This window comes from Hylobates moloch, unplaced genomic scaffold, assembly GCF_009828535.3.
Source record: "Hylobates moloch isolate HMO894 unplaced genomic scaffold, HMol_V3 SCAFFOLD_24, whole genome shotgun sequence".
NCBI lineage: Eukaryota > Metazoa > Chordata > Mammalia > Primates > Hylobatidae > Hylobates > Hylobates moloch.
The window spans coordinates 19508810-19522292 of record NW_026652299.1 but is presented as its reverse complement, the minus strand read 5'-3'; the positions used below and the strand labels follow the sequence as shown (position 1 = coordinate 19522292).

The window sequence follows — 13483 nt, the reverse complement described above, 5'->3', positions numbered from 1 at the left end:
GCCCTACTTCCCTTCTTCCTATCTTCTCTCTTCTTTCGCCGCCGTGTGTCCTCGCTCGGTGCCCAGCGCCTCGCATTACTTCCCTTGGCTCGGCCAAGCCACGCTGCATACGCGGCCACGCGCAGCCCGCCGTCGCGCCTTATGACGTCACCAGAGCGCCACCGCTTTCGGGCTGGGGACGGGGGGCGGGGCTGCGTGGAGGGCAAGCCGGGGGCGGGGCCGGGGCCAGAGCAGAACTCCCGGCCTCCGCGGCCATCGCTGACTGTGCCGTCCCTTCCCCGCACCCGCTCCACGCCCTCCTGGGCCGAGTGGAGTTGGGTGGTGTCAGGAGCCTCTCCCTGAGGGGCACCGCGGCTTCAGGAGCTGGGCCTCCAGTGCGGCGCGATGTCAGGCGCGGTGACAGCTCTGTGAGTCCGAGGCCGCGGCCGTGGCGCTGGGCGGCTGCGGGGCCTGACCAGTCCGCTCATGGTGCCGCCACGACGCCATCGCGGGGCAGGAAGGCCAGGTAGGCAGGCAGGGAAGGGCCCCTACATCACCGGAGCCCAAACCGAGACGGAGTGCCCCCCAACAGCACCACCTCCTGCCCTTGGTGGCAGCAGGAGCGCCTTGACCGAAACCGTGAAGGTCTCTAGGGGCGGAGGGAGCGGGAGCTGACAGGGGCGCCTGAGCCCTGCGCCCACCGCTGGCAATTGAGGAAGCCGTGCGTGCGCCCTCGCCTCGGCTCCTCGGGGAGGCGTCGCTGCCTTAACTGTTTTCTCCCCTCCAAAACAGAAGGATAATTCCTTTTCCCAGCTGTTTCTTCTCAAATGACTGGATGTTTTGACAGAGGTGGGTGGAGGAGCGTGGAGAATCCTTTTCTTTTACCACTTGAAGAGATTGGAAAGGTGCCTTCAAAACCCACAACAAATCGCTTACTCTCCGATAACCAAATTCCACTCCAGGAGATCACGGGCAGAAAAGACACTTTTAGAAACTGTCTAGACGCTGTCCCCGGGGGCGGATTCCTCTGGATGGAGAGGTGAATGGAGTTCCGTATTTGTGAAACTCAGAGAAGCTATTTTCTAGTAGTTAACTACTCTTAAATGTGCCGTATGCTGTATATTACTCCCCCTCCCTGCCCGCCCCGTGTGGCGTATCTCTCTAAGTATAATCTGAAGCGTACAGTGGATACCATGAAAGTACTGAGAAAGGTGGCAAGAATGTTTAACACATTTTGTTCCTTTTCATTGATTTGCTTTGAGTTTGAAGATGAAGAGTAAAAAACGATGTGATGAATCTTACCTTGACTTATTCACGTTTTCATAGCACAATTTCATGGTTGTTTTTAGGGGTGCTGAGTTCTTCACCTCCTTTTAGACTGAGATCTGCTAAGTTTTCCGGCATTGCGCTTGAGGATCTCAGAAGGGCTCTTAAGACAAGGTAGATTCCACATGTTTATCCTCTATGTAACTTTCACACTGAACATTAGCTAACAAATGTCAAATGTTTCTGTTATACTAATTTTCTTATTTTTAATGGTTATTTTTCTAAATTCATCTCTAATGTGATCTGTACTTTCTAAAAAACAGGCTGCAAATGGTGTGTGTATTTATCATGAACCGAATGAATTCCCAGAACAGTGGTTTCACTCAGCGCAGGCGAATGGCTCTTGGGATTGTTATTCTTCTGCTTGTTGATGTGATATGGGTTGCTTCCTCCGAACTTACTTCGGTATGTACCTTTGGTTCAGGAATGATGTTACATTACAGCCACAGTGTTACTGTTAACCTGTAGTAACTCTCGCCATTACAATCTCCTGCTTTCTAAAAGCAGTATCTTAAATACTATTGAATTTTTAAAAAATGTTGAATTATTGCCACTTGAAGTTAAAACTGAAGGGATGATCTTTTTTATTGTTTCATACAATTTTCTTGTACCTTTTAGGGAGGGTTACTTAGAGAGACTGCATATTTTCTTATATTTGAAAATGTTACTCGTGGCTTTTTTTCTAAATTCAAATTATTTCTGTAAATATTATTTTCTAGTGAAATAACTGTCAGGATGAAAAACAATGTCACCATTTAGTAGAAAGTTCAGAGTGCTTTTGGACAAATGAGTAAAAATAATGAGTTTTCATGTATAGGTCACTGTTATGATGCCCATGAGTGATTGCATCCACATTTATGCTTGCTGACTCAAACCTTATTATAAGGTGCACGGTACACCTCATAATTTTCCTTCAGTTAAATTGTATCTTTATTGATGACCTATTGGTAGTAATGTGGCATTTTGAATTTGCAAGCTAGTTTTTCTTTCTACTTGTATACTTTATTCTGATCCCTATGAAAAGCAACTTTTATTTTCAGAAGTCTGCATTTCAACTTATATGTTGTTGCAATTTTTTTTTTCTTTTCTTTTTTTTTTTTTTTTGAGACGGAGTCTCGCTCCGTCTCCCAGGCTGGAGTTCAGTGGCGCAATCTTGGCTCACTGCAAGCTCCGCCTCCCGGGTTCACGCCATTCTCCTGCCTCAGCCTCTCCAAGTAGCTGGGACTACAGGCGCCCGCCACCACACCCGGCTAATTTTTTGTATTTTTAGTAGAGACGGGGTTTCACCGTGGTCTCGATCTCCTGACCTCGTGATCCGCCCGCCTCGGCCTCCCAAAGTGCTGGGATTACAAACGTGAGCCACCGCGCCCAGCCTCTATGTTGCAATTTTAAGGCGAATATACAGCAGGAAACTGGCATTTATAAAATGAACCTAATTTTCAAAAGAAGCAGTTTAATACTCAGGTCTTCTCATATTGTAGCTAAGTAAATATTGACATTGTATCCTATGAGTATATAAGTTTTTTTTTAACTTGCTCTGCTCTGTCGCCCAGGCTGGAGTGCAGTGGCACAATCTCGGCTCACTGCAACCTCCGCCTCCTGGGTTCAAGGGATTCTCCTGCCCCGGCCCCCTGAATAGCTGGGATTACAGGCGTGCCCCATCACGCCAGGCTAATTTTTGTATTTTTAGTAGAGACGGGGTTTCACCACGTTGGTCAGACTGGTCTCGAACTCCTGACCTCGTGATCCGCCCTCCTCGGCCTCCCAAAGTGCTGGGATTACAGACATGAGCCACCGCGCCTGGCCAAGTATGTAAGTTTTTATGCTTTTCGGAATTAATCTCTGGAATCTAATGGGCCATATATTTTTCGCTTTAAAACTCTCCTATAACCTTCTTTTAGATGAACATTTTGTACTTTTACCTCAAAGAAATGTCTTTGATATTGACAGGTAACTAAACCTATCTTTTAAATTTTATTTTCATTTAAAATAAATAGTTTGTTTTTGTTTTTCAGTTAATAAAATGTAGGACCAGATAGCACTTGGTTAAATTATCATTTAACCATATCTAAGCAAAGTAGAAAAGAAAAAACAATTTGTTGTTTGTGGTAATCATTTCACAATGTATACATATATCAAAACACCATGTTGTAAAAAGTACATATATTTGGTGTTTGTCAGTTGTACTTTAATGAAACTGGAGAAAAAACCTCAACTTATCTTTATTTTTTTAAAGTAAAATATTTTAGTAAGAGGATATTTTATAATCTCATTATTCAAGAATATATGTAATGTCTCTACTTCTTCAACCAGATATGCTCATTAAACTTTGGAGATAGGGCCAGGTGCAGTGGCTCACACCTGTAATCCCAACACTTTGGGAGGATCAGGTGGGCAGATCACCTGATGTCAGGAGTCCGAGACCAGCCTGACCAAACATGGTGAAACTCAGTCTCTACTAAATACAAAAATTAGCTGGGTGTGGTGGTGGGCGTCTATAATCCCAGTTACTCAGGAGGCTGTGGCAGAAGAATCGCTTGAAGCTGGGAGGCAGAGGTTGCAGTGAGCCAAGATCATGCCATTGCTCTCCAGCTTGGGCAACAAGAGTGAAACTCATTTCGCAAAAAAAAAAAAAAAAAAAAAAAAAAAAAAAAAAGAGAGAGAGAGAAAAAAAAACAAACTTTGGAGATAAAATGTGTATTTTAAAAAGAAAATCAGTCTTTTTATTATGGATATTTTCTAACATATACAAAGTAGAATATTATAATGAGTCTCCATGTATTCATTACTTACCTTTAGCACTTAACCAAATTTGCCAACCTTATCAACCTGTCCTCAAAACTTTTTTTCCTGGAGCATTTTAAAGCATATTTTAAAGCATATGTCACATGCCATTTCACCCACAATTTCTTTCCTGTTTACTTTAAACTGAAAAGGACTTTTAATTTTCTTAAACATAATCACTATGCCATTAACATAGTTAACAAAATTAACTGTAATTCCTTAAGATCATCTGATATCCACTCCATGTTCAGTTTTCTCCAGTCCAGTTTTCTCAAGCGGTGTCAAGGACTTTTTTTTCCCGTTAAGTTTGTTAGGATCTAAACTAAGATCACGCATTGCATTTGTGATATCTTTTATTCCTTAACTGTATCTTCCTTCCTTTTTTTCATGCCATTAGTTTGTTGGAGAAACGGGGTGGTTTTTCCCATTGGATGCATCACACATTCTGGATTTCACTGATTGTTTCCTTGGGGTATCATTTAACTTGTTATTTTTCTCTTATTTCTTGTAAAGTGGTAGTTAGGTGTAAAATCTTGATTTAGGTTTAGTTTTCAGGAAAGAATACTTTGGGGTACTGATTACTTCCTGTAACATTCCAGCGTGACATACATAATGACTGCAAGTCTCACTTTAGATGATGCCAATTTAAGTACTATGAAGTTCCTCATCAAATTTTAGGTAGTAGTTGAATAGCTACATTTAAGTTATCTAGATAAAGTATTTCATTAGGGGTTGCAAAATGGTGATTTTTTTTTTGAGTTATTCCCTCTGTATTTATTAGCTGGAATTCTTCAAGTCTTTTTAATATGGCCTTATTAATCTTTTTTTTTTTTTTTTTTTTGAGATGCGACAGAGTTTTGCTCTTGTCACCCAGGCTGGAGTACAATGGTGCGATCTCAGCTCACTGCAACCTCCGCCTCCCAGGTTCAAGCAATTCTCCTGCCTCAGCCCTCTGAGTAGCTGGGATTATAGGCACCTGCCACCACACCCAGCTAATTTTTGTATTTTTAGTAGAGACTGGGTTTCACCATGTTGGCCAGGCTGGTCTTGAACTCGTGACCTCAAGTGATCCACCTGCCTTGGCCTTCCAAAGTGCTGGGATTACAGGCGTGAGCCACTTTGCCTGACATCTTATTAATCTTTAACATTTTCTTTCCACCACAAGATGCCCTGGGCCCATCTTGTACATTTTCTGCTCCATACCTGGGTTTTGCCGTTTATTGTAGGAGCCATTGTTTCTTTTTTCTTTTTTGAGGACAGAGTCTCACTCTGTTGTCCAGTCTGGAATGGTGCAGTGGCATGATCTTGGCTCACTGTAACCTCTGCCTCCTGCGTTCAAACGACTCTCCTGCCTCAGCCTCCAGAGTACCTGGGATTACAGGCGGGTGCCCCCATGTGCTGCAAATTTTTATATTTTTTGTAGAGACAGGGTTTCACCATGTTGGCCAGGCTGGGCTTGAACTCCTGACTTCAAGTGATCCACGCACCTCGGCCTCCCAAAGTGCTGGGATTATAGGTGTGAGCCACTTTGCCTGGCCAGAGCCATTGTTTCTTTTAGTGTAAAATGGCGTGGACCACCATTTGCGTCCTGGAGTTGCACTTTCCTCCTGGATTGTCATTTTTTTCTATGCCTTTTTAGTGGATATAACTAGGAATTTTCTTAGGATATAAAAAATTGTGAGTTTATATTCACAATACACTAAAAACAAACAAAAAAACAGTCTCCCTTGGGAAACGTCCATAACCGTGAAATTTGTCAGTTTCCTTTTGGTGCTCCCGTGGCATCCTGAACCCCTCTCTTGTTACTTGGCACATTATGCTGTATTCTCTTCATATATATGTCTCCTCTATTAGATGTTAAGCTCCCCAAGGGCGGGATAACTTCCCTTACTTCTCTTTTGTTTTTCTTTATGAGATAGGGTCTTGCTCTCTTGCCCAGGCTGGAGTGCAGTAGTTCGATCATGGCTCACTACAGCCTCAATCTTTGTGAACTCAGGGGATCCCCCTGCTTCAGCCTCCCAAGTAGCTGGGACTGCTGGTGCACGCCACCACGCCTGGCTAATTTTTCTCTTTTGTTGTAGAGACAGAGTTTTGCCATGTTGCCCAGGCTGGTCTTGACATTCTGGGCTCAAGCAATCCTCCTGTCTTGGTCTCCCCAAGTGCTGGGATTATTGGCTTGAGCCTCCACGCCTGGCCCTGTCTTACTTTTCTTTAGCTCCTAGTATGGGCACTGTTTCATAGTAGGTTTCAATGAATGTTAAACCAAACTTATTTTAGCAGGTTGTTGCTGCTTTGTTTGGTGATATCCTTTTGTATGCAAGGTAAATACAGTATTCAGAAATGAATCTAAAATATTTTTGTAATCCCTTTGACTTTTTCTTTCCAAGTGAACTTCTGAAGAGTTAAAAATCATGTAGTGACTTTATTTTGGAGATGAGTAATAAGGTTTAAGGTCATCTCAGAGTTGTCTGTTTAACTTTTTCCTCTACAGTATGTTTTTACCCAGTACAACAAACCATTCTTCAGCACCTTTGCAAAAACATCTATGTTTGTTTTGTATCTTTTGGGCTTTATTATTTGGAAGCCATGGAGACAACAGTGTACAAGAGGACTTTGCGGAAAGCATGCTGCTTTTGTAAGTTTTTAATTTTAAGTGTCTGTTAGGAAGGGGGTATAGATATATTTTGTAAAAGTTTAAAGATGTATTAGTTTCTTTAAGGACAGTCATATTTTCAGTTGTTCAGTTAAGTGAGTGAAGATGATATAAGAAAACCTGCTCTTGTCCAAAATTTTAAATTTATTCTTCTAATTAAGTAGTGTCAGAATATTTTGTGAGAACTCTTACTCCATGACATTTTCTGAGTTGTTAAAAATTGTTGAGTTAGTCCAAATCAATTAATGTGGTGATGAAGATGAAAGTAAGGAATAAGAAGAATCTCAAGAGTCTGTCATTTGCAGATTGGACGAGTATCCTCTAATTGTTAGGTGGATTCTGGAAACAAAAAAATTCAATTATATATTAAAATGAAATTATCATATTTCCAGACATATTTTAGATGTTTGGCTAATCAAATTATATTCTTTGATTGATGTAATATAATACGCTCATTCATAGTATTGAAAGAAATATGAGTTTATATAATGATATATCTTCCTTATAGAAGTAGAAATTTTGAATTATTGAGAATGAAGAATTATAAAACTTTCCTATATTAATCCTTTTAAAAAATTCTTTGTTATTTTAAAATATATATAATGTGAAATATACCATTTTAACTATTTTTAAATGTATACTAGTGGCATTAAGTGCATTTACTTTGCTGTACAACCATCAGCTCCAGAATTTTTCATCATCCTAGACAGAAAGTCTGTACACAGACTTAAAAATAACCGCTATTCATTCTTCCTTCCAAACCCTAGTTAACCACTGTATTACTTTCTGTCTCTATTAATCTTTTTCTTTCATGTGTATTATTTTTTGTGGGTTAAAATAGTATTGTTTCTTGTCTTATCTAATAAGTACATTCTTTTTAAAATTATTGATTTATTTTTAGAGACAGGGTCTCACTTTGTTGCCCAGGCTGGAGTGCAGTGGTTTAATCATAGTTTGCTGTAACCTTGAATCCTGGACTCAAGCAATCTATTTGCCTCAGTCTCTCAAGTAGCTGAGTACATAGCCATGCAACACCACACCCCACTAATTTTTGTATTTTTTGTAGAGACAGTGTCTTACTGTGTTGCTCAGGCTGATCTCAAAGTCTGGCCTCAGGCATTCCACCGTCTTGGCCTCCCAAAGTGCTGGGGTTACAGACCTGAGCCACTGCACCCAGCAGTCAGGGGCTTTCAATAATTGTTTTTTAAAGCTGGGCTTGGTGGCTCATGCCTGTAATTCCAGCACGTTGGGAGGCCAAGGCAGGCAGATTTCTTGAGCCTCAGGAGTTCAAGACCTGCCTGGGCCACAGTGGCTCATGCCTCTTATCCCAGCACTTTGGGAGGCCAAGGGGCGAATCATGAGGTCAGGAGATCGAGACCATCCTGACCAACATGGTGAAAGCCCGTCTCTACTAAAAATACAAAAATTAACTGGGTATGGTGGCGCACTCCTGTAGTCCCAGCTACTCAGGAGGCTGAGGCAGGAGAATTGCCTGGACTCGGGAGTCGGAGGTTGCAGTGAGCTGAGATCGCGCCACTGCACTCCAGCCTGGCAACAGAGCAAAACTCCATCTCAAAATAAATAAAAAACAATTAAAAACAGTTTTTTAAATTTAGGTGAAGCCTGAAAATGTATACTCATGTGCACACACAAATTTAACTTACCAAAAATATAAGTATTTTTTTACTTTGCAAAAGTAATACATATACATTGTAGAAATTATATATACATCATAATATCACATGTAGGGATAAATTGTATGTGTATTAGCATAGGTATATTGTTGAAAATTTAGAAGCTACAGAGAAACAAAAAGAGGAAAATAAATTCTACCATTCAAGGAATAACCACCGATAACATTTTGACATATATCCTGCCATTCTTTTCATGTGTGTATTTTTTATTTTTTACAAAAATGGAATTGGGCCTGGTGCGGTGGCTCATGCCTGTTATTCCAGCACTTTAGGAAGCTGAGGTGGGTGGATCACTTGAGGCCAGGAGTTTGAGACCACTCTGGCTAACATGGTGAAACTCTGTCTCTACTAAAAATACAAAAAATTAGCCAGTCATGGCGGTGCACTCCTGTAATCCCAGTTAGTTGGGAGGCTGAAGCACGAGAATTGCTTGAAGTCGGGAGGCGAAGGTTACAGTGAGCAGAGATTGAGCCGCTGCACTCCAGTCTGGGTGACGGAGTGAGACTGTCTCAAAAAAATAAAAACAAAAATGGAATTGTTTCTTTTCAAGGTTTATCCATGTTGTAGTGTTTCTGTACTTCATTTATTTTTTGTTGCTGTTTTTGAGACAGAGTCTCATTCTCTTGTCCAGGCTGGAGTGCAGTGGTGCGATCTCAGCTCACTGAAACCTCCACCTCCTGGATTCAAGTGATTCTCCTGCCTCAGCCTCCTAAGTAGCTGGGATTACAGGCGCCCACCATCATGCCCAGCTAATTTTTGTATTTGTAGTAGAGACGGGGTTTCACCATGTTGGTCAGGCTGGTCTTGAACTTCTGACATCAAGCAATCCACTCACCTCGGCCTCCCAGAGCGCTGGGATTACAGGTGTGAGCCACTGCGCCCAGCCAAGTAATGTCATTTTTAAAGCTTTTAATTGTTATTGCTAAATTACTGTCTGTAATGGTTGCATTAATTCTTATCTCTGTTAGCAGTATATAATTAAACCCTTGTTAAACACTCATTAAATCTCATGATTGAACCCTTACCAACATCCCATCATTTGCCAACTTGACAAGTGAACAATGATGATAGCTTGTTTAATGTGCATGTTTTTGGCTACTTTTTCATATATTTTTTGGAAGGTAGAGCTCTTGTGTGTGTTGTCTGCATCTTATTGTTCTACATTGACTCCCTTTTTGTTATTGATTTGTTAGGGTTCTTTTACAGCATGGGCTCTAGTGTTTGAATCTTGTTCTATCACTTGCCAATTTTTGACCTTGGGCAAGTTTTTTAACCTCTTCAGACTTTCAGCAGAGATAATGATAGACTAGCTGTGGATATGAAATGAAATCATACTTACATAGATAGCATTAGCGCAGTGATTCTCAGTGTGTGATCCAGACCTTGAAATTGATTTGAGTTTTTTTTTTTTTTTTGAGACAGAATCTTGCTCTGTGGCCCAGGTTGGAGTACAGTGGTGTGATCTCGGCTCACTGTAACCTCCGCGTCCTGGTTCAAGCGATTCCCCTGCCTCAGCCTCCTGAGTAGCTGGGATTACAGGCATGTGCCACTGTGTCCAGCTAATTTTTGCATTTTTTAGTGGAGATGGGGTTTCACCATGTTGGCCAGGCTGGTCTCAAACTCCTGACCTCAAGTGATCAACCCACCTCGGCCTCCCAAAGTGCTGGGATTACAGGTGTGAGCCACCACGCTTGGCCTCATTCAGAGGTTTTTGAGGTCAAAACTAAGTTCATAATAATACTGAGATGTTTCTTGCCTTTTTTTTTTTTTGAGACGTAATCTTGCTGCCCAGGCTGGAGTGCAGTGGCACAATCTTGGCTCACTGCAACCTCCACCTTCAGAGTTAAAGTGATTCTCCTGTCTCAGCCTCCCGAGTAGCTGAGATTACAGGCACGTGCTAACACCCTTCGCTAATTTTTTTGTATTTTTAGTAGAGACAGGGTTTTACCATGTTGGTCAGGCTAGTCTTGAACTCTTGACCTCAAATGATCCACCAGCCTTGGCCTGTTACTTGCCTTTTTAACTAACCCATCCCTCCTTTCCCTACTTATCTGAAATGTTATAATAGTGTTGTGAAAAGGGCATAAGCTTTGGTTTTAGACCAACTTGAGTTTTAATTCTGACTGTCAGGATTAAAAATCTCTCAGCCTCAAATTTTTCATCAATAAAATGAAGATAATACCTACCTCACAATGGTGAATATGTGGCATTAGCTGCTATTATTATTAGTAACAGTTTTAGTCTTGTAGGTTGATTCTGGACTTTTGCTTCTATATATTTGAGTTATGTCTGACTAGTCCTACAGTATAACCTAAGTTTCATTGAATTTTGTATCTGGTTATCTGTATTTAGTTTGCAGATGCTGAAGGTTACTTTGCTGCTTGCACAACAGATACAACTATGAATAGTTCTTTGGTAAGTGCTTCTTTTCTTGTCAGGAATGGAGAGGTGGGGTTGAGCCATGGTAGGAAAAACTGAAACAGTTTTGATGGCAGCAAAGCTATATCACAACATAGATATGGTTCAATATTGGGTGCCCATCCTGAGGATTGTAATTTGGTACTTTTTTTCTCCTTAGGGATACCTAGGGCCTAGAGGTAAGCAATTTAGCTGCCTCTGAAGAGAGAGGGGAAGGGGAAACTGGTTCAGGAGTGAAAATAATAAAGGACAATCCTTTGTTACTAACCAACTTTTTCACTTCATGCGCATTATTATTATCATTTAGAAACAAATATTTTTGACACTGAGACTATATAGGCAAATTATTCGTTTGTTCCACAGATTTTTTACAGTGACAAATATGTGTTAAACACTTGTTCTAGGCTCTGAAGATACAGCTTTGTTTTACTGTGTGAGTGTGTGCGTGTTTGCAAGGGGACAGGTAATAAGCAAGTAAAGTAATTGACATAGTCACTTATTTTAAGTATTTATAATCTAGTTGGAGAGGTAGTATATAAAAATCCGTTTTTTTAAGATGATCACTCCGGCATCTCTTTTTTTATTTTTTATTTTTTATTTTTAGATTTCTTTTTAGAGACAGGGTCTTGCTCTGTTGCCTCGGGTGAAGTACAGTGGCACAGTTATGGCTCATTGTAACTTTGAACTGCTGGGCTTAAGTGATCCCCTTGTCTCAGCCTCCTAAATACAAGCGTACTCCACTACTAACTTTTTATTTTTACTTTTTGTCTTGCTTTATTTTTATTTTCATTTTATTTTTACTTTACATGGTCTTGCTGTGTTGCTCAGGGTGACATCTCTTTAAAATGTATTTTTAATGATACTTGTTTTCTTTCCAAACATGGCATTTTATCTGAGAAAAATTTTAGTTACTCTAAAATTTAATACCAATTTCGGAAGCACTGGCTTGGTGACCTTATTCACAGCACAGTTTTTTGTTTGTCTCTCTGTTTTTTAGAACTACAGTGGCATGCAGAGTGGGTTAATAGGTACTATGAAGAATTTCTTTTTTTCTGGGATCTTAAGCATCAATAAAATAATTTAGTATCATTTGTCTCTGTCAGTACAGAGGGCAGAGTTGAGACGGCAGCCTGCCCTTCTGACTACTCTTATACTAATTCTTACTATTATCTGTAAGATGGATATATCAAATTGCTCTAGGCCAGATGCTATAATGAAAACTTCAGTATAAAAAGAGATTATGTCTATTTCCAGACACACTGTCCCTTCATTTACTGATTTTTTTTTTTTTTTGTAGAGCTCTATACCAGGAGTTAAAAGAAGAGTTAAAGAAATAAAAAAAGTTCTGTTAATTTTGAAGAATTAGCCTAGTTGGAGATTTGTACCTTAAATATAGATACTCTGAAGAACATTTGCAAAAACAGTTGAGGAATTTATAACTACCTAAAAATATGGACCTTTGGAGCATGATTAGACAAACCTGGCTTAAATTCTTTTGTCTACTACCTGATTACTTTATATCTCAGCTTTATTCTCTAAAATTATTAATATTATTATTTTGAGATGGAGTCTCGCTCTGTCACCCAGGTTGGAGTGCAGTGGCGCAATCTCATCTCACTGCACAACCTCTGTCTCCTGGTTTCAAGCGATTTGCCTGCCTCCACCTCATGAGTGGCTGGGATTACAGGCACACACCACCACGCTCAGCTAATTTTTGTATTTTAGTAGAGATGGGGTTTCACCATGTTGTCCAGGCTGGTCTCGAACTCCCAACTTCAAGTGATCTGCCCCCCTCAGCCTCCCAAAGTTCCGGGATTATAGGCATGAACCACTGCGCCGGCCATATTCTATAAAATTATTGTGAGGACTGATGAGAAATATATGTTTAACTGCTCTAGAGTTGGTACTGAATACACAGTAAGAACTGGTAAGTAGTAGCTATTTTGTGTAAAGGTCTTCAAGAATTTTAGTTTTTTATTGAGTTTTACATAATAAGAGGAGACAATTTAGTAAATATAAATACATACTATATACCTGGTTATCAGTTTGACATCTGCCTTCCCTGTTAGACTGCATGATCACTGAGGAAGAAACTGGTTTTATTCACCCTTATATCCCCAGGACTTAGAACAGTGTCTCACCTAGTAGGAGCTCAATAAGCATTTGTTAAATGAATGAAAAAGAATGAGAGATAATCTGTTAGCTGAGATGGAATCCGTTAGCTAAGAAAGAGATATGTTTTTATGACATCTAAATATTAGATATCATCATATGCCAATGCTGCTATATTACATTTCTAAACTGTAAACTGATTCTTTTCTGTCATTGTACCTGTATGGCTCTGTTGAGTTTCCTTTTTTAAGTCTTGAAAATTGCTGTTTAAATTTGGTGGTGAACAACCATGTTTTAGATGGTCTTTGTGTCTACGTACCATCTGTTTAAATTTTAACCACTATGTTAGCTTTTATATTTGTTGTTTATATTTATTTCTGTTACATTCCAGAGTGAACCTCTGTATGTTCCTGTGAAATTCCATGATCTTCCAAGTGAAAAACCTGAGAGCACAAACATTGATACTGAAAAAAGTAAGCAAAACTTGGAAATGGGTAGAAAGTTTACCTTTATTCAA

At 40.2% G+C, this 13483-nt stretch overlaps 1 protein-coding gene across 11 annotated transcripts in view; it reads left to right on the top strand.

Annotated features, from left to right (window-relative positions):
- The first annotated feature begins 228 nt into the window (after positions 1–228).
- Positions 229–13483, top strand: part of SLC35F5 (solute carrier family 35 member F5) — a 125099-nt gene continuing 111844 nt past the window's right edge. For all 11 annotated transcript variants that reach the window (XR_009211915.1, XR_009211914.1, XR_009211912.1 and 8 more), the window contains exons 1-6: positions 229–505; positions 1329–1419; positions 1569–1710; positions 6581–6724; positions 10789–10851; positions 13358–13439. Coding sequence is in view for 2 of the 11 variants with exons in the window: in XM_032145977.2 (XP_032001868.1) it covers positions 466–505; positions 1329–1419; positions 1569–1710; positions 6581–6724; positions 10789–10851; positions 13358–13439 (562 nt within the window). In the remaining 9 variants the exon portion in view is untranslated. The remainder of the gene's footprint in view (positions 506–1328; positions 1420–1568; positions 1711–6580; positions 6725–10788; positions 10852–13357; positions 13440–13483) is intronic.